At 38.3% G+C, this 24,955-nt stretch overlaps 1 protein-coding gene across 2 annotated transcripts in view; it reads right to left on the reverse strand.

Moving 5' to 3' along the window:
• Positions 1 to 24,955, reverse strand: part of BAZ1A (bromodomain adjacent to zinc finger domain 1A) — a 66,331-nt gene that overhangs the window by 21,492 nt on the left and 19,884 nt on the right. Inside the window, exons 4-17 of one of the 2 annotated variants that reach the window (XM_054400814.1) lie at positions 19,165 to 19,266; positions 17,750 to 17,837; positions 15,743 to 15,877; positions 14,572 to 14,674; positions 12,318 to 12,484; positions 11,487 to 11,582; positions 8,647 to 8,785; positions 8,059 to 8,205; positions 5,634 to 5,729; positions 5,282 to 5,506; positions 4,515 to 4,680; positions 4,134 to 4,247; positions 2,583 to 2,707; positions 1,565 to 2,173 (exon numbers count right to left, since the gene is read on the reverse strand). In XM_054400814.1, the coding sequence (XP_054256789.1) occupies positions 1,565 to 2,173; positions 2,583 to 2,707; positions 4,134 to 4,247; positions 4,515 to 4,680; positions 5,282 to 5,506; positions 5,634 to 5,729; positions 8,059 to 8,205; positions 8,647 to 8,785; positions 11,487 to 11,582; positions 12,318 to 12,484; positions 14,572 to 14,674; positions 15,743 to 15,877; positions 17,750 to 17,837; positions 19,165 to 19,266 (2,312 nt within the window). The remainder of the gene's footprint in view (positions 1 to 1,564; positions 2,174 to 2,582; positions 2,708 to 4,133; positions 4,248 to 4,514; positions 4,681 to 5,281; positions 5,507 to 5,633; positions 5,730 to 8,058; positions 8,206 to 8,646; positions 8,786 to 11,486; positions 11,583 to 12,317; positions 12,485 to 14,571; positions 14,675 to 15,742; positions 15,878 to 17,749; positions 17,838 to 19,164; positions 19,267 to 24,955) is intronic. The other variant, XM_054400816.1, reaches the window with a different exon arrangement.

Consider the following 24,955-nt stretch of genomic DNA (forward strand, 5'->3'; position numbering starts at 1 on the left):
AAAAGTTAAAATTAAATCAATGTTATTTTGTATTCCTCACATGAAGAAGAAAGATCTATGATTGCGGTAATCAGTTGCTTCAGAGCAGAAAGCAACACACAAAACACAGATAAAGGTGCAACAACTAGTCAAATAAGGAACAACACACACAAACATTTAAGGAAATTACATTTTCTCACCAAAACACACAAACATACCTATAAGGCCTCCAAACAAAGCTTAATTACTATGCAGAAACTCTGCCATGTGCTATCTTCCATCAAAAGACATGATAAATCAGTTATGTAATTCAGCATTATGTGATGATTTTATGGCATGTCCTGGTATACACACTCCATTAAAGCACAAATCAGCTCTGTTGTGAACAATTCTCCCTTGCCTAGATCAAGCTGCCCAAAGCCTTGTCAAGCCTGACATTGAATATCTCCAAGGACGGGGCCTCAATTACCTTCCTGAGCACCCTCTTCCAGTGTTCCACTACTCTTGGGGTAATGAACTTGTTCCTAACATCCAATCTAAATCTTACTCTTCTCTAGTCTGAAGCCATTGCCCCTTGTCCTATCACTACAGGCCAGAAATATGACACCTGTAAGCCTGTGTGTGCAAAATTTTATCAGTGATTAGAGATAATGCCTTGCCAACAAACAGCAAAATACCTAGCTAGGAGAAAAGCAGAAAACCCACAAAAACCCCCACCCTCCATCCTAGGTCTAGGATGGTTGTAAGTGCACTCCTGCATTTTGAAATCTATAAAAACAATCCCGCTTTGCAGATGTCTCCTCCTCTAACAAGCATCTGCCAGAAGAAGGGAGAAAAATAGAAAAGAATAGTATCACAGAATACACTTCTGTGTTAGCCCACATAACAACCAAAACTGCTGTGCTACTTTTTTCCTCTTAGAGGTTATGACCCTGCAGTATGCCATCATTCCCTTGTTCACAACAGGACAGTAAAGCCTACCTGAATAATTTCATGCATTATGGTGTTATGAAAGAACATGTCCTGCTCAACAAAAATCAAGGTAATAGTAATCATCTTCCTTTGTGAGGTTTCTTTCTGCACTTTCAGACCTTGTGTCTCCTTTTATCATACTGGAAATAAGTATTGATCATCTGATGTCCTACGATTTACTTTTAGCAAATATTAATATTTATTCCCTAGTTAAATCTTTTCCCAAGCTCAAATTGCTTCCTCAGGAAGTCTGTTTAAATGCCAATCTTGTTTTACTAAGCAGTGAAATAACACAAAAATGTGGGGTTTTTTAGCATGAAACAACAGAAAAACACCACAAAGCTCCATCAGAATGAAAGAGGGGAAAAAAAAAAAAACCCAAAACAACCACTTCAACAACAACAAAACCCAAACAAAAACAAGCACACCCCCCCCAAACAAACAACAACAAAAAAAAAGGAGAAAAACCCACCCTATTTTCCACAGAGTGAAACAATACTTAAGAATGATTCTTATTTCTTAGGAGTTACAATTGGATGAGAATTAGTTTCTAGAAGATTATACAGAAGTAACAGCGGTGGTAGTAAACTAAGATCAGGAACCTTTCATTTACCTGGAATATGGAATTTTTCCACAGGAAAACTGCTTAGTTGTTCATATATTCTGCTTTTCTCTTGTAAAAGAGTTTCTTTTAAGGCACTCTCCCTGTGTCCTCGGGAATTGAGAGCCTCCAGGAGTTGGTCCAGTTGTTCCCGAGAGTTGTAAAAGCACCACCGGTTTGGTTTATAGACTGGCCTTGGCACCTCTGCCACAACACTGGCGCGTGAATCCTGGTCAACAGCGGAGGTAGATTCAGAGGATTTCAAAGACTCTCCAGTTGTACTGAATACCTGAGGTTCATTTGTGCAAGACTGTACACTGCTCTGAAAGGAAGAGGTTCGAGGCAACAGCATGTCTTCTGTGAGACCAGAATAGTCCTCTTCTATGAACAATCCAGGAACAGAGGGGAAAATCCAGTAGCGCCGGTACAGACGGTCACGACCTAAGGGGGTGATATTTGTGCAGGCTGTCGCGTTCTGAATCTTTTCTAACAGTTCCTTCTCTTTCTTTTGTTGCTCCTGTTTTAAAGCTTCTTCATCTTCAGCAGTAAGAGGTTCACTCTTTTCACAAGTGGTCTCTTCTTGTCTTGTAAATTCCTTATATCCATTTTGCCCTCTCCTTCCTGAAAGTTAGAAAAAGAAGAGTAACAGCAACACACTTTTAAATTCCTTCTTTAACCAAAAACTCAAGTAAGGGGCAGGTTTTGGCTCTGTTCCTTTATGATTAACTACACTTACTCTGTCAAGGACCACCAGTTTTATTTAGACAAAAGAAGAAACCAGAAAGCAAGTATGGAAGACAAGATGAAACAAAGCGTGGAAGAACATTTATCTGAACTACATTAGGCCAGCTCAATAGCCCATTATAACCATGTTTGGTGGGGTGGTTCCCCCTCACCCCCCATTTTCCTTCTAAAATTCACAGGAAAGATTGACAGTATGCAAAAAATTCACAATACACCCAAGGAGCTTCCTGGGTGCATGTGTGTCCACGTACAGGTACACAAATGAAGAAAAACATTATAGCATTACCTCTTCCTCGTTTTTTGTTTGGTCCCACTTCTTCTTCATCCTCTGTCACTGTGTCTATGTCCTGCTCTTTACGTTCAATTTCTTTGCTCTCTGTACTAGTATCAAGGTCTTCCCTTTCCTCCTCTCTGACACAAATAAAATGAACAAAAGATGGCCAGCTGATCAACCACATATTAAAAGCTGAATGGAACGAAAAAACGAATCAAAATAATCCACACCCCACAGTATCACAATAGAATATGGTGTCTTCAGCACAACACTTTTTTTCCCCATCTTTTCCCCATTTAAGCTTGTCAAAGGCCTATAATGCTTTTTAACAATGAATTCTATGTCACAGAATATATTAAAAGCCCAGAAGAATCCTACTGAACTATAAATTGAAAGACCCATACTAAAGATTAAAACCTGCTATTTGGTATTTACTCACTCTTTCATTTGAAAAGCATTATAATAATCAGATCCTTTTTGGAGACATCTTAGTGCAGTTCTACTGACCTGTATTATTTTCTTTAATGACCAAAGGGAGGAAAAATGTATGTTGTTTTATAAAATGTTTATCACATTTCTTTCCCCCCTCATTTTCCCCAGCAAATACAATTAAAACGTAATTAAAACCCTGCAGAACTACATGCAACCACTAGAGGATAACATTTATTTTGGGGTATTTGGGGGTTTTGTTGCTGTTGTCTTTTTCTTGGTTGGTTGGTTTTGGTTTTTTTCTTTCAGTTTGGGGTTGTTGTTTCTTGGGGGTTTTTTGGGGGTGTGTGTCTGTGGCACATTTACTTGTTTGAGTTTTTTTGTTTGTTTGGACTTTGTGTTTTTAGCTTTTTTCTTTGTTGTTTTTTAATTGTTTTGTGTGTGGTTGGTTTCTAGTTTATTGTTGTTGTTTTTTCAGTTATGCTTTCAAAACCAGCACAAATCCGTCTGTGGCCCAAGCTCCCTTCCTCCAGCAGGTAAATATATTGTGCTGTATATACACTTTGCCTTTATTTTTCCTGGAATCATAGACAGCTGCATGTGCATGAATCTTACCACCTGAAACCATATAGTTTTATTAAGAGAACAAAAATCTTTGGCTTCATGGCATCACCTGGGATAGCACAGCATTTGTTCAAAAGTGCTACTACAATGGATTCATAAACTGTTACAAGAGGCCACTATTATGTAGCTCAGATCTGACTAACTGCTCAGATTAGAAACTTAACTATAACAGCCTATTATGGAGATATTCATAGATATGAAATCAGTGCAAGACAAAAAGTATTGCAAAACCCCACAAACTAGATTTTCCAATTTTCTCTTGTCAGTAGGTAAAACTGTCAAGCTTTCAAGAGAATTATAATACAAGTTGGTTTTAAAAATAAAGTCACTTTTGTAAACCAATTTTAGAAGAATAGGAAGAAATGTTAAAATCAGCATTAAGGACTAAATACTTAAATTCAAATAAACCTTTGTATATGATCAAGTCAATGAAATCCACATAGCTAAGATCTGGTCACATAACTGGCAAGTACTGTGTTAAATTTATCACAGTAACTCTACATATCATACCCAACAGACACTTCTACAACAGGATTTCTTTGCTCTTCTTCCTTCAGCTTTTCTTGTTTCTCTTTCATTTTTAACTCTTGTTCTTTCAACCTTTCTTCTTTCCTCTTACGTATCCTAATAGTAAGAAGAATATAGAAAACCAGTTGCAATTAATCTAATCTCTGATCTGGCAACATCTTTCTTCCTTTATACTACAGCATCATCTGGAAATGTTAGTAACATGGGAAAGGAAAAGGCTTAGAACAACTCCTGTCTAGGGTCTCAAGAAAGTGACATAAGCCACAACCACTGCTATTGCTCCTCGTATTAGAGAGGGGCAGTATCAGAGGAATTGATCTGACTAGTAGCCACAAAACTTAGCTTTCCATATCCTAGTGTTACCTTGCTGCTGCTGCCTCTCGTTCTTTGCGATGCTGTTCTGCCTTTAATTCTCTGAACTCCTGCTTTGCCTGTCGTAACACATCAACAGAGTCCTCAATGAAATCTCGAGTAGAGACAAGAGTCAGGAGTTTTCCACAGAGGGCATGAAGGATCTTCATCTTTTCTCCTAACAAAAATTCAGACCAATTTTTATATTCTATTATACAACTGATAAATATTCCTTGTTCTTACATGCTCCAGACTGCAGATTGGTTCTTACTTCAGAAAAAAAATGGAACAGTCAAACATTTGTAGTGCTCCACTGGACTTGCAAAGAGGCATTTCCTGAAATACCTGCCTTACTCAGAGATGCAAGCCTGAATGTTTTATTTATTAACCATTAGCACAGAAAGAACTAAAATGCAGAATCAAAATTGAAATAAATGAACAGTAGATAGCAATTTTGTTTGTAACTTGAAGGAAGAAAGACCCAAACCAGAAGGGCAATGAAAAGCAGAGACAGAGTCTAACTCTCAAATGCTTCTCCTAGAGAGATCCCCTTCTGCAAGTAAAACTTAACATTTGGTTTAAGGAAAACACTACACCAAAGTAATGAGACTATGTAGCTCTGCAACCTCTGATATGGTGGGACCTGCAGAATAGGGGGCAGGTGTTAGCTTAGATGACCTTCAGAGGTCCTTCCCAACCTAAATGATTCTATAGCAGTTACATAACTGATCACTTGATGAGCAATCTAATCATCTCCAGCATCTAATTACTTTTATTACCTGGCAACAAATCATACACTGAGGTACTTGAAAGTTTCTTCAAGAGGCCAGGATTACTTAATCTCAGCTCCATGCAAGCATCATCAGTAGCATCGAACCCTCCTCGTTTCTGGTAACGGTATTTTGCATTGGCTGATGTTACATCAGCGCCTGATGCTAGAATGTGAAGTCTGAGAATCTCAGAAAGAGTGCAGCTATCAAGATCCAAGTTTTTCAAATTGCAGCCTACAGTTGAGAAGAACGAACAGTTACTTTCAACAGACATTTATATACATACATAAATATATAAAATGTGCTTTAAAATATAGAGCAAAATAAGAGTAACAAAACAAGAAGTGAAACCCACACATACCCTGGTGTAACTGGGGCCATGCAGCTGCCAAAGTTGCAACTGCAGACAGTGCAGATTTTGTGGGGTCTGAATCTTCATCCAAAGCCTCTGTTAAATCTTTAAGGAAATAAATACTTTATTCTAGTGCAAATTAAAAAGTTTGTACTGTGGAAGGGAGGAAAGCAAGCCAGGGTTTTTTTTCTTTACAAGTTGCAGAAAAGCAAGAAGAGGTCCAATATTTACAACAGCATCAATGTATTCAAAACTCAATCCAACATCCAAATTAAAAGTCACTCATCTTCAAATGCAGCTAAGCCCAACTAAAAGCTAAGGACATGCATCACATGCTATATGCTACTCTCCCTAGATAGAAGCTGTTAAAGCACCCCCAAAGCACAAAACATGCACAACAGCAACATAAAAGGCAGCGAAGCTAGATCCATAAACACACTTGAAAGAGAAAACAAGTAACACTGCAAGGACAACTGTATTTTGTTCCCTCAAATGATGTTTTTTCCTATCATTTGTTTCTAGGAAAGACCATCCAAACCAATGACACATTTTGATACTGGTTATCACCACTCACTGAACAATTTTGATTTACAACTTACACACAGCCTTACTGTTCTGCACAAATGCAATTACTAAGGCATTACAGAGAAAGAGTATTTCACCAAAACAAGCATCTGCACTTAATAAGGAGCATCACACATCAGCAAACTAGCCAGGAAAGCAGGGCAGTGAAAGGGAGAAACAGCAAAATTCTTGTTTCCTTAGCACTTACAGGTTATTTCTCCAGAGGTCTGGCAAATTTTTTTCAGCCTATGCTGTCCAATTTATTCAAGTCCAAATCATTATGCAGTTATGAAGTCACCAAGTCAATAAAGAGCCACAAATCCAAACTAAGACTAATTAAAAAGCAAATCCACAACAGACTTATATGACTACAGTGGTTCGAAATCCGTCACCCAGGCACTGAAAAATTAACCTCTGCAACTCCCCTCTCACTGTATTTGTGCAACAGGGTTTGAGAAAGTACTGTACACACTAAAACCTCACAGATATGATGTTTTCTATTGTAGAAACACTCTCTCAAATTTAAGTAAGCAAAAATGCTGACTACTACTAGTTTGGTTAATCAGAACTATAAAGCTGAGAACATGTAATTCTTTTATAGGAAAGAAAATTTCTAAACCAGAGGGACAAGAAATGAAAGCCCAAAGGCAAGTAAAAGACAATAGATAAAGTGCCCTGCCCACAGCTCTGCTCACCTAGAAGCAAACCAGCAGATTTTTGCAATTACCAGCCCCATACAGTCAAATTAAAGTATTAAAGTTACATGACATTTTTTTCTGGTCAGTCCTATAAATAATAAAGAATCTAATATAACTGGTTATGATTACCTGATAATGGGATCCTTGCTTATATTACCCAAGCAATTCTCTCAGTAGTCAAAAGATACAGTTTGTTAAATTAAACATTAAAAATGTAGATAAAATTCTACATTTGTTAACACTGCATCAAATCTGTAACTTTATTCAATTAACAAGAGTAGCAGCTATTGCTGAAGATAGTGATCATGTTTTGTATTTTATAGATTGCACATAAAATTGAAGCATGAGATACAGAGCAATTAAAGGAACCTTCCTGTACCCTCTGCACCTGTCTTACAGAGGAACCACAGGATTCACTCTAACAGGGAGTGCTCTCATATTCCTATCTGCCTCTAGTGAATTACAGACTAGCAGTAAGGGTTAAAAGCTTCTCCTGTAACTGATCAGCAAATTTGGCAGTCCATTTAGATGCAGGACCACATAAAATGGAACAAAGCCTGCCCTTCCTCCTGATCAGTGGTTAGCATATATCAAATGCCTGTGAAAAAATGAGAGGCTTCAGCCTCAGAGTGAAGACCACAGGCAGAGTGCCTGTGAGATTCTTCACTGAAAAAAACCCACAAAGTATCTAGGAGTTGTGGATGCATACTCCTAAGAGTTGAAAGAGAATTACAATTGTAATGAGGAATTTTAGGTTTTGATCTGGTTAGGTCCAGGATTTTTTTTTTTAATAGCTACAGATGATGTTTGATATTTAGGAAAATACCTTGTTTTCAAGACCCTCAGGAGAAACACCCACCAGTGCTGAAGGAAGAGGAAAAAGGTGAAGATGAGTTTCCTTCACCTCTGAGACATAAGCAATGCTGTTAAAAGCTTATTATGCTTTGCTGGATACAGTCATAGTAACAATGAGCTTGCTTTTTCTCTGCTCCCCCCTGGGACCCCACCCTCCCTGCCCAGTTTAAAGCTTCAATTTCAGATAAAAGAATAAAACCAAGTCCATTTACATACAATACCCATGCATAATTAGACAAGGTTAAACAAAGGAATGCCAGAAAACATGCATTTTAAAGTTAATTCCAGTTTTTCAGCAGTAAAACTAAGCATCTGACCTTTGGTCTCAGCATCAGCTATTTGATCTTTGGCCACTTCCTCTTCCTCTTCGGCCATTGCCTGAAAGATGGCAGTCAGGAAGAAAAACAGCAATTCACATAGTGGGCCTTCAGTGTCATTTCCTACAAGAGCTTCCTCTAAAACTTCTGTGAATAAAGTTTAAGAACCGTCACTTTTGCCGCAAAGTTGGAAAGCAATTATGTACTGAAGAATGAAAACACTTTTTTTCCCCCTTCAGCTATGATATCAAGTTACTTATCCATAATTTACTGCAAATATTCCTAAGGTGATGCTGCCAGAAAACAACATTTTCCTAATGCAGAACTGCATTAGTAAAGCACAAGTAGATATTTTAATAATCAGATTAACAGCTTCTACGTTGAAATAAATTTTGATTTTATAAACATTGCAGAAGTTGACTGTGAAGAGAAAAATGAACTGATATGCACATGTAAGCATTGACATGTTAAAACTTCACAGAAAATTTTGTAGCACTGGTACTTGGATGCACTTGAGATGTTTGGTTGTTCGGTAGGAGAAGGGACACTGCAAAATCAGGGCACCTTGCCACATAAACGACAACTTGCCTAAAGTCACTCCTTCAGGAAATTCATCTTGAAGATCAAAAAGTTCACCAAAAGCATATAAAAACTCCAAAACCATCAAAGCATCCCCAAAGATCTCAGGAGGCAGTCTTGTCTTCACTGGCATGGGAACGGGAAGTTCCTGTAATCCAAATGGGACAACTTAATATTGTATTTGGTTTCTGCAGAGGACTAAAGTAATCAAAACCAATCAGTTTATCTGTTGGGTTGCTGTACATTTCACTGAAAATGGTTCTGAAAGACACATAATTATCATGCTAACATCTCTGGTAGTACTAACTGAAAAAACAAGGAGCATGCAAATTGGACATACATCTTTGGAGTCAAGAGTTTACTCATGCTCATCACCTAAAACTGTTTCACATCTTTGTTTACAGGAACTCACATCCTCTACAAGTTAGATACATGAGCTGTCAAGATTCTTCCTTTAAAACCTGTTATTATTTCACAAGAGTTTTGAATTTAAGATTGCTGGAACTGTCCAGACAAGCAAAAATATGCACATTCTTAAAAAGTTACTCATTATCACTTATGAAGACAAGCAAATAAAACCCCACCACATTCACGTAAAAACACACACCATCTAAAAACACACCCAAGATTTTGTCTAGTGATTGAGTGTCCTGGTATTCATGGGTTTTGTGTTGGCAAGGCAGTTAAGATAGCTGAACACTAGAGTGAGCTGATGTAACCATGTAACAAGACCACTTTACAGAGACACCATCTTCAAACCACAAATAAGTGAGTTTGACTTTCAAATTAATATATTAATGAAACCCTTCAAGATTTGTCTTCATTTGGCATTTCTTTGCAGAGTCAAACCATTTCCAGAAGGATGGCTCTTTTCTACAAGGTGGTAGCTCACAAACATTAACCAGAAGAATGCCAAACACTATGCTTTCAGAAGGACACCGAAAGCTACTGCATACATTTCCTGATCAGGAATTTAGAGGAGGAAGCAAGACCTACCCAGAGGCTGCTTCTCAAAAAAATCCCTATTTTTGTCCATTTCCAGTGTAGTTATAACACTGTTTTCCCACTCCTCACTTTTTCTTCTCCAGCTGAAGCATAGCAGTACTGTTTTGTACAGCTTCCTCTCCTTTTGACAATGTTCCTCCTTCTCTTCAGTTTCTTCTCCCTTTGTAGACACAGCTAAGAGTTTTCAGTCTCACCTTCAAGGGCTGAACAGCTTTCCTGGCAAATACATTCAATTCCCACATTCCTCCCAGCCAGTGCTATCACCACTTAACACATTTCTCTAGTCTCACTTCTCTTCTCTGACTTCTGTCATGTTTCCCTGCATCTCTCGAACGGCCATTCTTGTGTTTTTAGCAATTTTGCCTCCTTTCATTATCCCCTGCCAAAATTAGTAACGAGTGCATGTATGACACTAGACAATCTTCTATTATATACAGCCACACTACAGACCCATAGAATCATTTCAGTTGAAAAAGATCATCAAGTCCAACCATAGACCTGACACCACCATGGCCATTAAATCATGTCACAAAGTGCCCTGTCTGTAAGCTTTTTGAACACCTGCAGGGATGGTGACTCCACTACCTCCCTAGGCAACCTATTCCAGTGTTTGATAACCTTCAGTGAACAAATTTATCCCATTATCATATCTAAATCTCCTCTGGTGCAACTTGAGGCCATTTCCTCTGGTCCTATCACTTGATACTAGGGAAAGAGACCACTTCCTTTCAGGTAGTTGTAGAGAGCAGTAAGGTCGCCCCTCAGCCTCCTCCTATCCAGACTGAACAATCCCAGTTCACTCAGCCACTCCTCTGAGTCAGACTTGTTATCCAGATCCTTCACCAGCTTCACTGCCCTTCTCTGGGCATGTTCCAGTACACAGGCAAGATCATGTCCCTACTTCTGCTGGCCACACTGCTTTTGACACAGGCCAGGACACTGTTGGCCCTCTCTCAGGCACCTGGGCACACTGTTGGCTCATGTTCAGTCAGCTGTCAACCAGCACCTTGAATGCCTTCTCTGCCAGGCAGCTTTCCAGCCATTCTCGTACAAGCCTCTAGCATTGCATGGGGTTGTCATGATCCAAGTGCAGGACTTGACACTTGGCCTTGTTAAAGGCCATGCAACTGACCTCAGCCCATCAATCCAGCTGTCCAAATCACTCTGCAGAGCTTCCCTACTTTCAAGCAGATCAAGGCTCCTGCCCAATTGGGTATAATCTGCAAACTTACTGAGAATGCTAGCAATGATCTGGATGAGGGGATTGAGTAAGGTATTAAAACAGAGCTAGCCCCAAAACTGAGCCCTGGGAAACACCACTCGTGACTGGCCATGAACTGAATTTAACTATATTCTTGTTTAGAAGTTTAAGTTCATTAAGAGGTAAATTCTTGTTACTTTCTATACATTTCCAGGATCATCCAGAAAGACACTGATAGAAATTAAATCATTGCCAGATGGAGTTACAAGCTAATGTCCTTTCTACCTTTTGCAACCAAAAATGTGGTTTCTTCATGACTCAAATCTTTTAAGTAACTTGGGTTTACTCTAAGTGCACTCGTGTTGTGTATTTAACAGAAGAGTCAGGCATGCTTAATATCCTCCCTTTGGTGAGATTAGTGCTTCAAAAATGCATCTATTCTATGTCAAGACTGAGAACAGCCAGTCAAGTTCTTCTGGAGGGTGAAAACGCAGATGGTCATCACCACCGGGAAATATTACACGACTGCAAATGGTTCGCAACCTCTAGCATCCAGATCAGATGCAGATTTGTCTCTGCCATTAGGGAATCTAGCCTGGGGACTCTGAAGTAAGAGCCTGAGCTGTTCCCAATTCAGACACACCTTAAGATCATCACATTCCATATCCTCTCTAGGCTTACTCCACTGTTTCAGGTATTCCACATACTTTCTTTTTTCTTCACGCAGCTTCTCTCTTTCCTGAAAAACACAGTGATGATTGTTTATAAAATATGGTCAGATCATCCCATTATTTTATAGAAGATGCTGGCAAAAAACATTTAGAAATCAACTGTGGTGATAGTGGGATTAGATGTGGAGTTTTCTTAGGGGGTTGGGTTGGGGGGTATTTGAGGTTTCTTTCTGTTCTCTCGGTTTGTTTGTTTCTTTGTTTCGTTTTTATGGAGGAGGCTGAGGAAAAAAAAAATCTAAAAATAAAGATTATTTATGAAAAGGTGCCACACAAAGAAGATAAACAAAATTGACAGTGGATATGTCTGTGATAAAATACAGCAGAAAAAATAATTTCTTCATCTTCAAAGTGGCAAAAAGTTATTCAGCAATTTCTAACCAAAGAGAAACCACAAGGAAACTCACAACTATTTAATATGCTGTGAAACTCATGCAGTGCAGTCTTTAACACTTCAGTAGAGAGAATATCAAGTCAAATACTGTCATACAATATTAGCAAAAACCCCCAACAACTCAGCAAATTACTTCAGAACTTCAAAACTAATTTTTTGTGAAGTAAAATTATAATACAGTGAATGTTATCCAGAAATACAAATTCATAATCATATAACTGCATATTCTTCAGAAGTGCATTTCTAGTAACTGAAAACAGATACTGGAAAATAGATTGAAGCAGTCAGCAACTAAGAAACAAACCAGGAAGACAGTATGCTGTTCATATATAAAAAACTGCAAATGAATTACTTTTTCCTTTTCTATTTTGAGCCTCTCTTTCTCTTCTTTCTTCTTCATTCTTTCTTCTTCCACAATCTTCTTTAATTCTTCTCTCTTTTTTTCCTTATCTTCTTTCTCTTTTTTCTTAGCTTCCATAGCGTTTGCCTTCTCCTGTTTTAATTTAGCTTTTTCAAAAGCTATGAAGGAAAATATCCAAACAAGCCAAAAGTTATTTTTCTTTCATAAATGTTTTATTTAACTCTGCTATATAAACTGACTTATTTATAATTACCATATGAAAAAAGATATTCTTATGGAGACTGAATTGTTTCTGTGCCAAGCAGAAATTCAATTACCTGAAAGTTCTTTAAAGACACAGAATTTTAGCCAGTGTATTATCCATGTTTCACAAGGCTGTCAATCACTGTAACAGTCAAATTTGTCTGGGTTTGGGTATACATGCTTATTACTTGTTCATTGTTTTCTATCAAGTGACATATGAAGATGAGAGCTGACTCCAAATCTCTATAATTACAGCAAAATATTTAGTAACAACTTCTTACCAGAAGCATGTCACAGCTAGGTGTGGCATATAACCATGAAATATATGTGATAGTAAAAAATTTTAAATAAGTGAACTGTAAATATTCAATTATTACTGAAAAGCCAAAACACTTGACACCTACTTAAGTATTTCAGTGGGTTTTGTGCAAGTTTTACTTCTATTGCATAGTTTAAGCTGGTCTAATTGGTAGTAAATATGTTATTGCCTTAGGAAATTAAGATTCTCTTGTAGTTGCTTGCAGAAGAACAGCAGGATACAAATTTCCACTTTCTGTGGACAGATGTCTGTCAACTCACAAATAAAAAAGGGGTCAGGGAGTCCACCATTTTAATTGAGTAAACAAGAAATCCAGTCAAATTTGAAGAAAATTAAGAAATCCTTCCTTCGAAGTAAGTTTTTTACTCCTTTTTCTTGTAAAATTTTGAAAATGGGCTAGACTGCTTTCAGAGATAGCTACTACACATACCAGCAATGTCTCCAGCCCAACAAATGAGCAGCAGAGCTGATCCCTACCCAAGTCTTCTACATACTGAGAAAGTTGTTTTTTCAGGGCACTTGGCATATTGCTACCTTTTCATGTGATTAAATTAAGCCAGAATGTGTCTTGTAGAAGCTGTAGTTAATGCCACACAAGAAAGGAAGCAGCTTTGATGTTTATCACCTATTAGCTGTGCTGTCATTACTAGCACATAAAAAACTAGATGCTAGCTGTGCAACCAAGTGGACACACAAAGTTCAGTGGAGCCCATTAAACCCTAGAGTCCCTGCCTCCTCCTACGAAGAAAAGGTCCTGAGCAGCCTCAGACAACTTTGCAGTTATTTAAGCAAACGTTGGACTAGATAATTTCTAGATGTCCTTGCCATCCTAAAACAGTTTATGATAATGGAAACAAAACACAGGAACCAGATGAAAGCCTTTCCTTAGGAAGGACATCAGTGCTTACAATCCAGAAGAACATCTTCTCTGAGCTTTCTCTCCTCAAGAAGATGCATCACTTTATCTAGTTTAACCCATATGAAAGGCATGTGGGTCCCCTTACTTCATTTGAAATCAGAACTAATCAGACTGAAATAAAAATCTTCAATGTGACTTGTGCTCTTGGAATTAGAAAAATTGGTAAACACACTAATCAATCTGGCAGAACATCTAGAAGTACCTTAAATATCTGCATACAGACATCTTCAGGAAGACTCAAGATTACAGGTTTAGAAAGCATTGCAATTCTTTTAAATTTTGAGGTAGTTTTCTCATTTACAGATCTTTCTCCTACAACAGATTGATTTGTGTCACATTCATGTTTTGACATACCTTCAGCTGGTAAAACTTACATATGGTGATTTCACAATCCAAATTTCTGCAAAAGTTTACTTAGCTCTTCGAGCTAGAGATTAACACAGGTGGATCACAACTGCACTCAGTACATTTTCCCTTTGAATGGTACAATCCCAAAAATACTCTAATTATGGCCTGCTCTTCATAGAATCAGTCAGGGTTGGAAGGGACCACAAGGATCATCCAGTTCCAACCCCCCTGCCATGGGCAGGGACACCTCACACTACATCAGGCTGGCCAGAGCCTCATCCAGCCTGGCCTTAAACACCTCCAGGGATGGGGCCTCAACCACCTCCCTGGACAACCCATTCCAGGCTCTCACCACTCTCATGGTGAAAGACCTGCAAAAACTGGTTCTACTAGATACAGAACTAACTTCAACTTACCCATGGCCTGCACATCATCTTTTTGCTTCTGGAATCTGGGCTTTTCCTTTGCTACTTTACTTTTGTTTCTTGGAGTATTCTGTTTAGCAGTAATCTCATCCTCCTGATAGAAAATTCACAGAAGGAGTGGAGTAAAAATAAAAAGAACAGTTACAGTGAAAGGACCAGCAACAGATACTCCAAATTTTTCAGTAGCTGTCTAACCCAAGAATAAAAACAGTCTGTAAGAGTTTTCCCACAAACATACTAAGCAGTCAGCAATCCTGTCTAATGGTGGGTGGCGGAAGGGAGAAAAATCAAAACTTATTCTTTCATCTTTCTTTATAGTTTAGTGCACTAAGTAGTGTTTAAATACAGGCAAGTGACACAGACACAAGCTGTATCAGAAGGCAAGTAACATAGCAAGTAACATAACTGTATCTTGGAGCACAAATTAATTTTTTTAGCAATTTATTTATTAATCATTCCCAGAAGGAACAAGTACTTTGTTTCATTGTTAAGTAATAATTGATGTGTTATTTCTCTGATCCCACCAAGAAAATATCTTCCTAGTGTATTGGAAAGAAACAATCTACTTTAATGGCAACTATATCTCAATTCATCCTCAAAGGAAAAAAAAAAAAGGAATTCAAGGCTTGTGTTCTGCCAGCTATTCTGAAAGCTCAGAAAAAAGGAAAAACTTAAAGACTGATGATGTGTTATCATGGAATGACAAAACGGTAGGGGTTGGAAGGGATCTCTGGAGATCAAGTCCAATCACCCTGCCAAAGCAGGATCACCTAGGGCAGGCCATACAGGAATGTATCCAGGTGGGTTTGGTAAGTCTTTATAGAGATGACTCCATAACCTCTCTGGGCAGTCTGTTCCAGTGCTCTGTCATCCTCACAGTAAGAAATCTTTCCTCATGTTGAGTGAAACTTCCTGTGTTCCCATTTTGTGTCCGTTGCCCCTTGCACTATTACAGGGCACCACTGAAAACATCCTGTCCCCTTCTTGACACCCACCCTTCAGATATTTGTAAACCCTTCTCAGTCTTCTCTTCTCCAGACTAAACAGCCCCAGGTCTCCCAGCCTTTCCCTCATAAGACACATGTTCTAGTTCCTTAATCACCCTCATAGCCCTCCAGTGGGCTCTCTCTAGTAGTTCCCTGGAATCAAAAACATTACTTACAACACTAGTAGATGCCATTTTTGGAGGTCTCCCTCGTCGTCTGCTTGCAGGACTGAAGACAAATGTGGGTGGGTCATCAGGAAAGAAGTAGGAGAAATTTTGTTCTGCTAGATTGTATTTTGCAATTGATGTTGCCTTAGTAAGAAAGGTGAAAACAGTCATTGTGAAATTCTTACCTTTTCATAAATATAAGATAATTAATGATTCATTAATTCACACACAAAAGACAGACAACAAACCTAACTAGATTCACAATTGGTTAGCTTAGGATAAGAAATAAAACTATGAAGCAGCATAAGTGTAGAGTTAAAACACCAAGTGAATAATAACCTAAGCAGCACATATCTGGAAATAGTTATCCTCTTTTGGCAAGATTTTATTTCTTTAGATGCCTTTTAGCAAACACAGATGGACAGAGTCTTCCTAGCAAGTTACTGAAATGTGTTGAGAAGGACTTTTTATGGAGAAAACTGGAAAATTAGTTTACTAAAACAAACAACCAACAACCCCCCAAAAAACCCACACAGTTCTCTATCATACCTAAACATTTCTGGAGGAGGAAAAAGTTTGACTTCCCTCATTCTAAACTGTCAAAATTTCTTTTTTAAGCTGGGTTTTTCAACCTGGTGAGTTCAGGAAGTCTGCCCTTTTCAAGTGATATGGATGAAGATACAAAGGAGGCACTCCAAATAGGACTACTTTGCATAACTGCTAAAATGCAAAGCAATCAGCAAGGAACAAGAAGATACTCCACAAAAAGGCTAAAGAGAAGATGACAAATCACACACAGATTACAACAATTTTTCTGAAGCTCCAGAGAGGTTTGCTAATAGATCACCAGACCCAGCACACTGCACCACATCAAGGACAACATGATTGCTAAATTATCTCCTTCCTTGGGCTTGTTATCTCTTTCAGCTCTGTTTTTTTTTTCTTTTAAAGAAATGGACTTCAAAGTTGCAAATTTATTTAGAAAACAGTTGCCTCCATTATTTTCTACAGCTTTCAAAGGCAAGACTATCACTGATGCTCTCATCTCTCAGCACCTTCCTGTGCAGAATGAGGAGTTACACAGCTGTATGAGGATTCCTCTTAAAAATACACAAAATACACAATGGAATGAAGAAATATTCTGTTTCCTAAAAACAAGATGAAGATAAGAAGGATTTCAGGGTCAAGGCTGCAACACTAATGAGAGTTCAGGGTCTCCTGTGGCAGAGAAAGCAAGGCAAGGGAAATTGCTACCTACTTGGTAAGTGTGGGAGAAGCTGCTCAATTCCTTGACCACAAGGAAACAGAAATTCTCAGTCATCCCACACAGACCAGAGATTTGAATTTCAGTCTACACTTGTACTAAGTATCATCGTATCTCTCCACACAAGATGACAAATATATGCATTTTAACATCTTCAGCATTAAAGGCCTCATCAAAAGTCCATTCCAGCCACCTGAAATCTATGGTATTTGTGTCTCACTGAAGAACTAGAAACTGAATTCAGCCTACAATATAGTATTTTCCAGCTGAAAGCATTACAACATAGTAATATTAACTTACTGTACTGAAAGAGAAAGTTACTTTTAATTTGACTTAGAAATAGCAGCAAGTATCAATAAAACCTTGAAGAATGAAAATAACTCTCAAGTTAGACTAAGCAAAGCTATACTATGTTTTAATAAACATTTTTCTAGGTGAAAGTTTACATTTTTATTCTGGGGACTCTTCTGAACTAGTAGCCAAAGAAGAAATTACAGAATTATTTTTTGCTTCACGGACAGAAAAAAATCTCCTTGTTAACAAAGTTCACAAAACTGTTTTTTACAGAAAAAAAATGCAGCACTTATCCCTTTATTTTGGAACAGTCATATACTAACTCAACATGTTACACTTACAAAAAGCTAAACTTTTTGAGAAAGTTTAAGAAAGAAGCTCTTAGTAGCTAGTAGAGAAAAGCAAAACCAAGACTGGCTAGGGTTAATAATCTATCCCCTGAATTATTCCTTACTTACCTTAGTTTTAATGACTCCATCATGTGGTTCACAGTGTTGTTTCAGAAAAAGTTTAAGTCTATCACGAGAAAAGAGATGTTTCCTCCTGCTGTATTAGAAAAGAGAGGTAGCATAAACAATAACTGAAGATGTTAGTTGATAAAGCCCAGCCAGAACATGTGTAACAGATAACAACTAACCTTTTCCTCATTTGCTTCATTATGAATTGCATCCTTACTATTGTACCTAAGTCTCTGCAGCTTTGATTCAATTAATAATTTCCTTATGAAAAAAACCCAAATACTACTTAAAAGAGTTGTTTAAGAACCTGCAATTTCTGTTTTGAAGATCCTGGTATGTCCTCTTTTACAGACATACACAAACTCCACAGCCTCTTCATCCCAATTAGATCTTTCAAACATTCTCTTCTATCAGGATAGCTTTTAAAAGACTAAATAAAACTGAAGTCCAGTTGTTTCAGAAGAGGGTGTAAAGAAACAAGGAAACAAGGACAGCAGGAAAGCAGCATTAATCTCTCAGATAGGGAGGTAAGGCACAGAAGTCTCAAGCCCACAGGCAAGGGGGATGAATGCACTGCTCAGTCAGGCTGTGGCACTCCTTGCTACAGGGCAGTGTGTGCTCTAAATGCCTCCTGGAATCCCAGGGAACCCACACCACTTCATAGCGAGGAGAAAACCAACTACACAGGACTAGATAGTGAAAAACAATAATCTCAATTAATGCTGGAACTAAATGACTGTAGGTTTTTGTGGGTTTTTTTCTTTGGTTTTGGGTTTTTTTTTGGTGATGGTGGGATTTTGTTTAGTTCATTTGTTTTGTTGTTGTGTCTCTCCGTCCCTTGCTAGCTTTGGGGGTTTTGTTTGGTTTTTTGCTTGGTTGTTTTTTTTCCCCTTTCCTTAAAGTATCCAGCTTATAAAGTTTTGATGCACGATCAACTTAAAAAAAAAAAAACAAACAAAAACAAACCACAACAAAAACCCCAAAGATAAAATTATGTTGCTTAAGGAGCAAACTCTTCACAGCTTATGTTTTAAATCAGTAAAGCTGTCTGACTGCCAATGTCTGCTCCAACATTTCAAATCAGCACTGCTAGTATTTCATCAGTATTATCCAACAGGGTTCTCAAACTTTTTTTCACCTGCTCCATTAGTCACAGCAGTAGGCACATCAGAAGCAATATCAGAAGCAACAGCAGGTCTCATCTGCATGCCAGTGAAAGCAGGGAATTGTAAGGAGTTGGTATTTGTGTAGCAAAGCTTGGAGCCCTTGCTACACAAAGCCTGGGAAGCAGTATTTTGTTCCAGTTTTATGTTTGCTCTAACATTTTATTTTTAAATCTTGTTTTATATCAGAAGTATCTTACAGTAACTTACACAACTCACACAGTTCTACAGCTTTCATGTATTAATTTTTACCTTAATTGAGATGCTTTAACAATAACAGTTTCATATAGTTCTTTTTTAATAGGTTGGACTTTGTATTTGAACAAAGAAGGCTCAATTATGGCTTTCTTCTCCCTAAAAAAAAAATAGTAAGAAAAAGTTAACTACAATCACAAAATATCAGCCTTATATTGTACATGTGTAATATATTTATGCACATACACAGTGGACCTCTTGAAAATACCCATCCATATTTAATACAGTCTGTAATGTCTACTAAGCATCAAAGAGGACCTGTTCATTTCTGCCAACTTTTCTGCCACTAGATATAGATCTGCATCAAAGCCAGTTCCTGCAAGGAACAGGAAAAGGGAACAGGAATGTTTGTTTTCTTAACAGGGAGAAGGGAGACGAGAAGGAAGGAAGAACAAAAACAGAAGACAAGTAATGCTAGCCTTCTGAGGGACAGGGATGCATCTCCTTAATACCCTCATCATGGCAACAGAAAGGCAGAAAAAAAAGGAGAAAAAGGTGATAAGAGTCCAAAACACAGAGTTAAATAAAGAGAATATAAAGAGAAGCCAGAGCTATGGCTCTCAAACGAATAAAAGTCAGGCAGAAACTGGTTCTGAAATACTGATTGAGGAAAATCACCCTCACTTACAACATTCTGAAAGCAACAGAAATAAGGCAGTGCATCTACACCTTCAAATAAATGCTTCTTGAGTCACATGCCTTTCCCCTCAACGTATATTTCCATTGTACAGCTTTCAGATACAGAGAACTAGATTTCACCACCCCCCTACTACCTCCCACCCTGGAAAATATGTCTTCAGTTTTAACGCTAGAGTGACTACTTTCTGACACCTCTTGGTAAGAGAAGAGGGAGTTCTCACCCTGGAGATGACTCTGGGGAGACCTAATACAGGCCTTCCAGTACCTGAAAGTGGCCGACAAGAAAGCTGGAGAGGGATGGTTTACCAAAGGCCTGTAGTGATAGGATGAGAGGCAATGGTTTGAAACTAGTGAAGAGGAGATTTAGGTTGGACATTAAGAGGAAGTTCTTTACCATGAGGGTGGTGGAAAACTGGAACAGGTTGCCCAGGGAGGTAGTTGTAGCCCCATCCTTGGAGATACTCAAAGTCAGGCTCAACAGGGCTCTGGGCAACCTGATATAATGGAAGACATCCCCACTCACTGCAGGGGAGCTGGACTTGCTGACATTTGGAGGTCCCTTCCAACCCAAACCATTTTATGATTCTAAACACCCAGGTCTGGTGTGCTAGAGAAACAAAATTCGCTCCTTTGAAAATCAAAAGAGAGAATTTTTGCCACAGACAATGTAATTCAGGTACTGTGGTATATTATTTTTTGACAGACTTCATGAACAGAGTTAAACTACTGAGATTTTCTTTAAATAATATTCCACTTTGCTATTAAACAACTAATTTCTCTTAATGTGGTAATTTGTAATCAAAAGTCATGTTGCTTTATCAGGAAGAATTCAACTGTCATTTTATTTCAGCAGTACAGGAAGGTAAAGAAGTTATGTGGCTGAACTACAGCTATGCATTTCATCAATACTGTCAGTCCCTTTGGTATTTACAAATGGCTTGAAGGTGGAGTCTGTGACAAAGCAAAATAAATCAATACACCACTTGCTATTCTTTAGCCTTATAAAGAACACACTTGAGATGTAGTGAACTGTACTTTGCAAGATTTTTCAACATAAAATTTGCTACTATTCTCATTTTTTCTCCAATAACTGTGTAATAGAAGTTCAAAGAAAAGCAATAGTCAGATGTCTAATAATGACTAGATTCATTCATACAAATGAAGTATAAAACCCAGTTCTTATTCTATTCACAGTTAATAACATTTTAGATGAGAATAATTTGCAAATTTCTGGAGAAAACATATTTACAATGATTATATAACCAACACAGTTAAAAACAAATGAAGGACAGGCTGCTCTGGGCAGCCTGATCTAGTTGAGGATGCCCCTGCTGACTGCAGAGGCAGCTGGACTAGAGGACCTTCAGAGGTCCCTTCCAACCCAGCCCATTCTATGAAATATTTAGACTTGAACTTTAAACAGTAACACATCTACTGGACCTACAGATAAGAACTATGACATATACTAGCTGCCCTGCATGATGCTATTCAAGTTAAGAGTCTCAAGATGAGTCACACAGACCAATCCTAGTTAAAGAAAAATAATTTTAACACACACACACACACACAGCTAGTCATATAAGCAAAAGAGATAAACTGTATAAACAAGGTAATTCAGTAGACCAACTGGCAAGATTTTAACACCTCTGCCAAACCATACAGTCTGTTAAAAAAGGCTTCATATTGCAGTCATACTGTGACTTGATCTTCCACCATCACCTTCAGTTTCAAGATAAGGAATGCTAAGGTCATAAAGGCTGTTTCTAGGAATTTCTGAGTAGTATCAAACTTGTTCTCTCAGCATACCCACCCTTGTTTTCAGCCCTTCAGTCTAACAAGCTAGAGAAGGATCCAAACAAATAATATTCAGAGAGAAAATAAAAAGCACCAGAGTGCCAGTGTTATACCAAAAGTTTATTACCTTATTTGTACCTCTTGATTAGATTCTAATCTCTCATACACTCTGTAATCAAAAGCACAGCCCAAAGAATAATCAAAAAGTTAACTCTTGTGTCATTAACCTTTATTGAGTTTGAGTGAATCCTTCTCTCACCCTCAGTGGGTCATATATAACAATTGTGTTAAGTTTGACTTGTCAACTATTCTAGTTTCCCAAGAAGTTAACATATTTCTGAAATCCTCCTCCCTAAAATAAAAATTCTGCTTTGTGCAGAAGAGGATGAAAAAGGTCATCCAGCACACGGAGAAAGCTTTAACAATTACACAGATTATCTAGATTATCTCACTTTGACATAAAAGTAATACCTTTTTTATATATATATTTTACTTCATAAAGCATTATATAAAACATACAAGTTAGCAAAGATTGGATCCATTTCACAGCAGAGATCCCCTATGAGTTAAATGTTCCCAGGAGAGCTCTGACAGACCACCAGATCCAGAGGAAGTAACACTATCTTGCAACTTAGTAGGTAAAAACTGGGACTGGGTCACCCTCTCATCTCTACTACACTCAAGTGAATGTGCCCAGCACCTGGCAGCCTGGCATTTGAATGAGGTTATTCTGAGCCTCTGACAGACAATAATCTCATCAGCCCTTCAATTACTTTGGTATAGTGACCACATAACTTGGATATAAATTTATGCTTACAATCCTACAGTATTATATTCAGACAGCACGGTCTTTACCCAAAAACTTCTTAGACCTTGTCCTTGAGTTACCTTGGACACGTCCAGGACATGGCTATCAATACTATCTGGCCTGAATCTTGCTGAAGCTACCTAAATCTTGCAGCATTAATACAACTAGGAAAATTACAGAGAAAAATACTGAAGGTTAGAGGATCAGGAATGCATCAAAAATGAATGCTGTCCTTTGCCAAAAAGTTTGGGAATGGAAAAAGCTCCCTTGAAGAACGTTGGCTAAATAACACAATCATTTATGGTTTCCTTATGCTCCAGTGCAGGCTGTACACAGAGGTAATCTGTCAGTATATAGATCCTGTTAGAAAACCTGGTCTCTATCCACCTGTGAAGGTTGCTGTTGCCAAGTTACCTTACACCAAGCAACTACAATTGCCCATTTGGAACCAGGAATTTTCTGGGATCTGACTAAAAATTTCAACAGGGAAACACAGCAAGCTGAGAACTGTTAACAGCATGTTAGTTATACTGCTTTAGGGAGAGGACAACAGCATTTGGCAACAAAACCCTGACTTTGAACATTCTGATGAAGATTTTAAGCTGCCTTTGATGCAGTACTTTTGTCCTTTTTTTTTTTTCCACAATATCAAGTGGACTAAGACCTACCTATTATTATTAAATTCAGGGAGTGGAATGATGGGAGAGGAAGAAAGGAAAGAAGAAATATAAGGAAGATGAGGAAAGATTTGTTCTACTGAAGACACTGTACAGCCTTAATGACAGGAAGCTATGACCTCACTTGTTGACATATCATGTTTGTAATGTCTTTTCCTAATAGAGGCAGAAAACTAGGCTGAAGATGGAAATGCCACATGGATGGAAAGGTTCTGCTAGCCTTATTTCCAGAAACTTTGTTACTTCTGCTTGCATCCCAAAAGACAAACACTTTATTTAAAATTGAATAAACACAAAAAATTTAGGGCCATAAATCAGCCAGTAAGCCAAGAAGAAATTTTTCTTCTAGCATTTCTGATGTGGTCAGTGGTCCACATTACCCATAGCTCTGGTAGAAGGAACATCATCAATTGCAGCTATTTGGCAGTCCAAGTCCCTCAATCTCCAACCTAGCTCTTGAACGCTAAAGCAAATACAAGAGTTCAACCTTACCCCTAAATGTATCAGTTTAAGGTATGAACACTACTATTCTATGATGACCACTACCCTGCAGCACCAGAGGGTGCCAGGGCATAGTATTAACACTCTAAAACCTCAGAAGATTGCCACTTTTTACTTCGTAAGACAGGCTCTGAAGGGGTGCAGGAATGAGAGCATCCTCATTCCTGCCCAACCTCAGCTCTTAAAGCAGAACACAAGAAGAGGAGTCATCAGGAACACTTTTACAATGCATGTGGCTATTTCTGCCTCACACAGACAGGGGTAGGGTCAGAGAACGGTCGGGATCTCTTATGACGTCTATTTTCAGTTAAGATTCTTCAGCCTTACGGAGTCTTTAGGAAAAATATTTGCAGATGGCCCATCAATCTGTGCTGTGCTCCCCTCCCCCTCTCTCTCAAACACACTGAGCATCTGCTATACCATTGTTTAACAGCACTGCAGCTTTGTATGAAGGCTGGGTCTCGAAATCTGGAGATCTGCACGCAGACAGAGGCAGAACTGTGGGTTCTGCACATATCAACTTGACACTGGTCCCAAAGCAAGTAACATCTATACTGTCCACAGTCAAGTTTCTCCATAAACAGCAAAATACAGTCCCTTAAGGCTGCAAAATGACGTCACTCACTCTAGTGGGATTGTTTTATTGTTCTTTATACTGTCACTCATAACCTTAGATGCCAATATGCAAAAGCTGACAACGATGCCTTTCAGATAGGCTTTACAGGTAAAGTGAATGACACTTGTAAGTTTTCATATTCCCAGAATAAATCCAGAAATTAAATGAAGTGTTAGTAGCATCTTGTATTTGTTACAAAAAGACCCCCTTAAAACTTCCAGTAAGCATTTTAAGCAATTTAAGCTTGTAGCATAAATACTAGTTAGGTATGCCACAGAACAGTGCTTCAAAAATTTGTATATTCTCACAAGATTTCTAAGAGAAAGGAATTTTCCCTCCCTTGTCTGCATTGTCAAAATAAGTAACCAGACTGACTGGGAGTATAAGACTCAATCTTACTACCAGCTCTGCATACATGAAAGTGACAGCAATATAAAGGGATCAATTCCACAGTCAGCTCTGTGCACGCCTGCATAATTCCAAGAATAACCTCCTTTCAAATGCCATATGCCTTGTGGAACACAGAAAATGCATTTATTCTCTCAAAGAACTAAGACCCCTTCATGAGCAACTTGGAAACTGCCTTCAAGGGACAGTGGAGAATTAAAAAACAAAAATTATCCTGCATTATTTTCTTAGTCAACTGAGAAGCTCCACCCTAGTTACTCAAGGAATGTCAGGGCACAGAAATCTTCATGCAGCAATCAATGAGAATGACCTCTGCATCCACAGGACATCTCAAAAGTCAGTGAC

The sequence above is a fragment of the Indicator indicator genome, chromosome 4 (assembly GCF_027791375.1).
Source record: "Indicator indicator isolate 239-I01 chromosome 4, UM_Iind_1.1, whole genome shotgun sequence".
Classification (NCBI taxonomy): Eukaryota; Metazoa; Chordata; class Aves; order Piciformes; family Indicatoridae; genus Indicator; species Indicator indicator.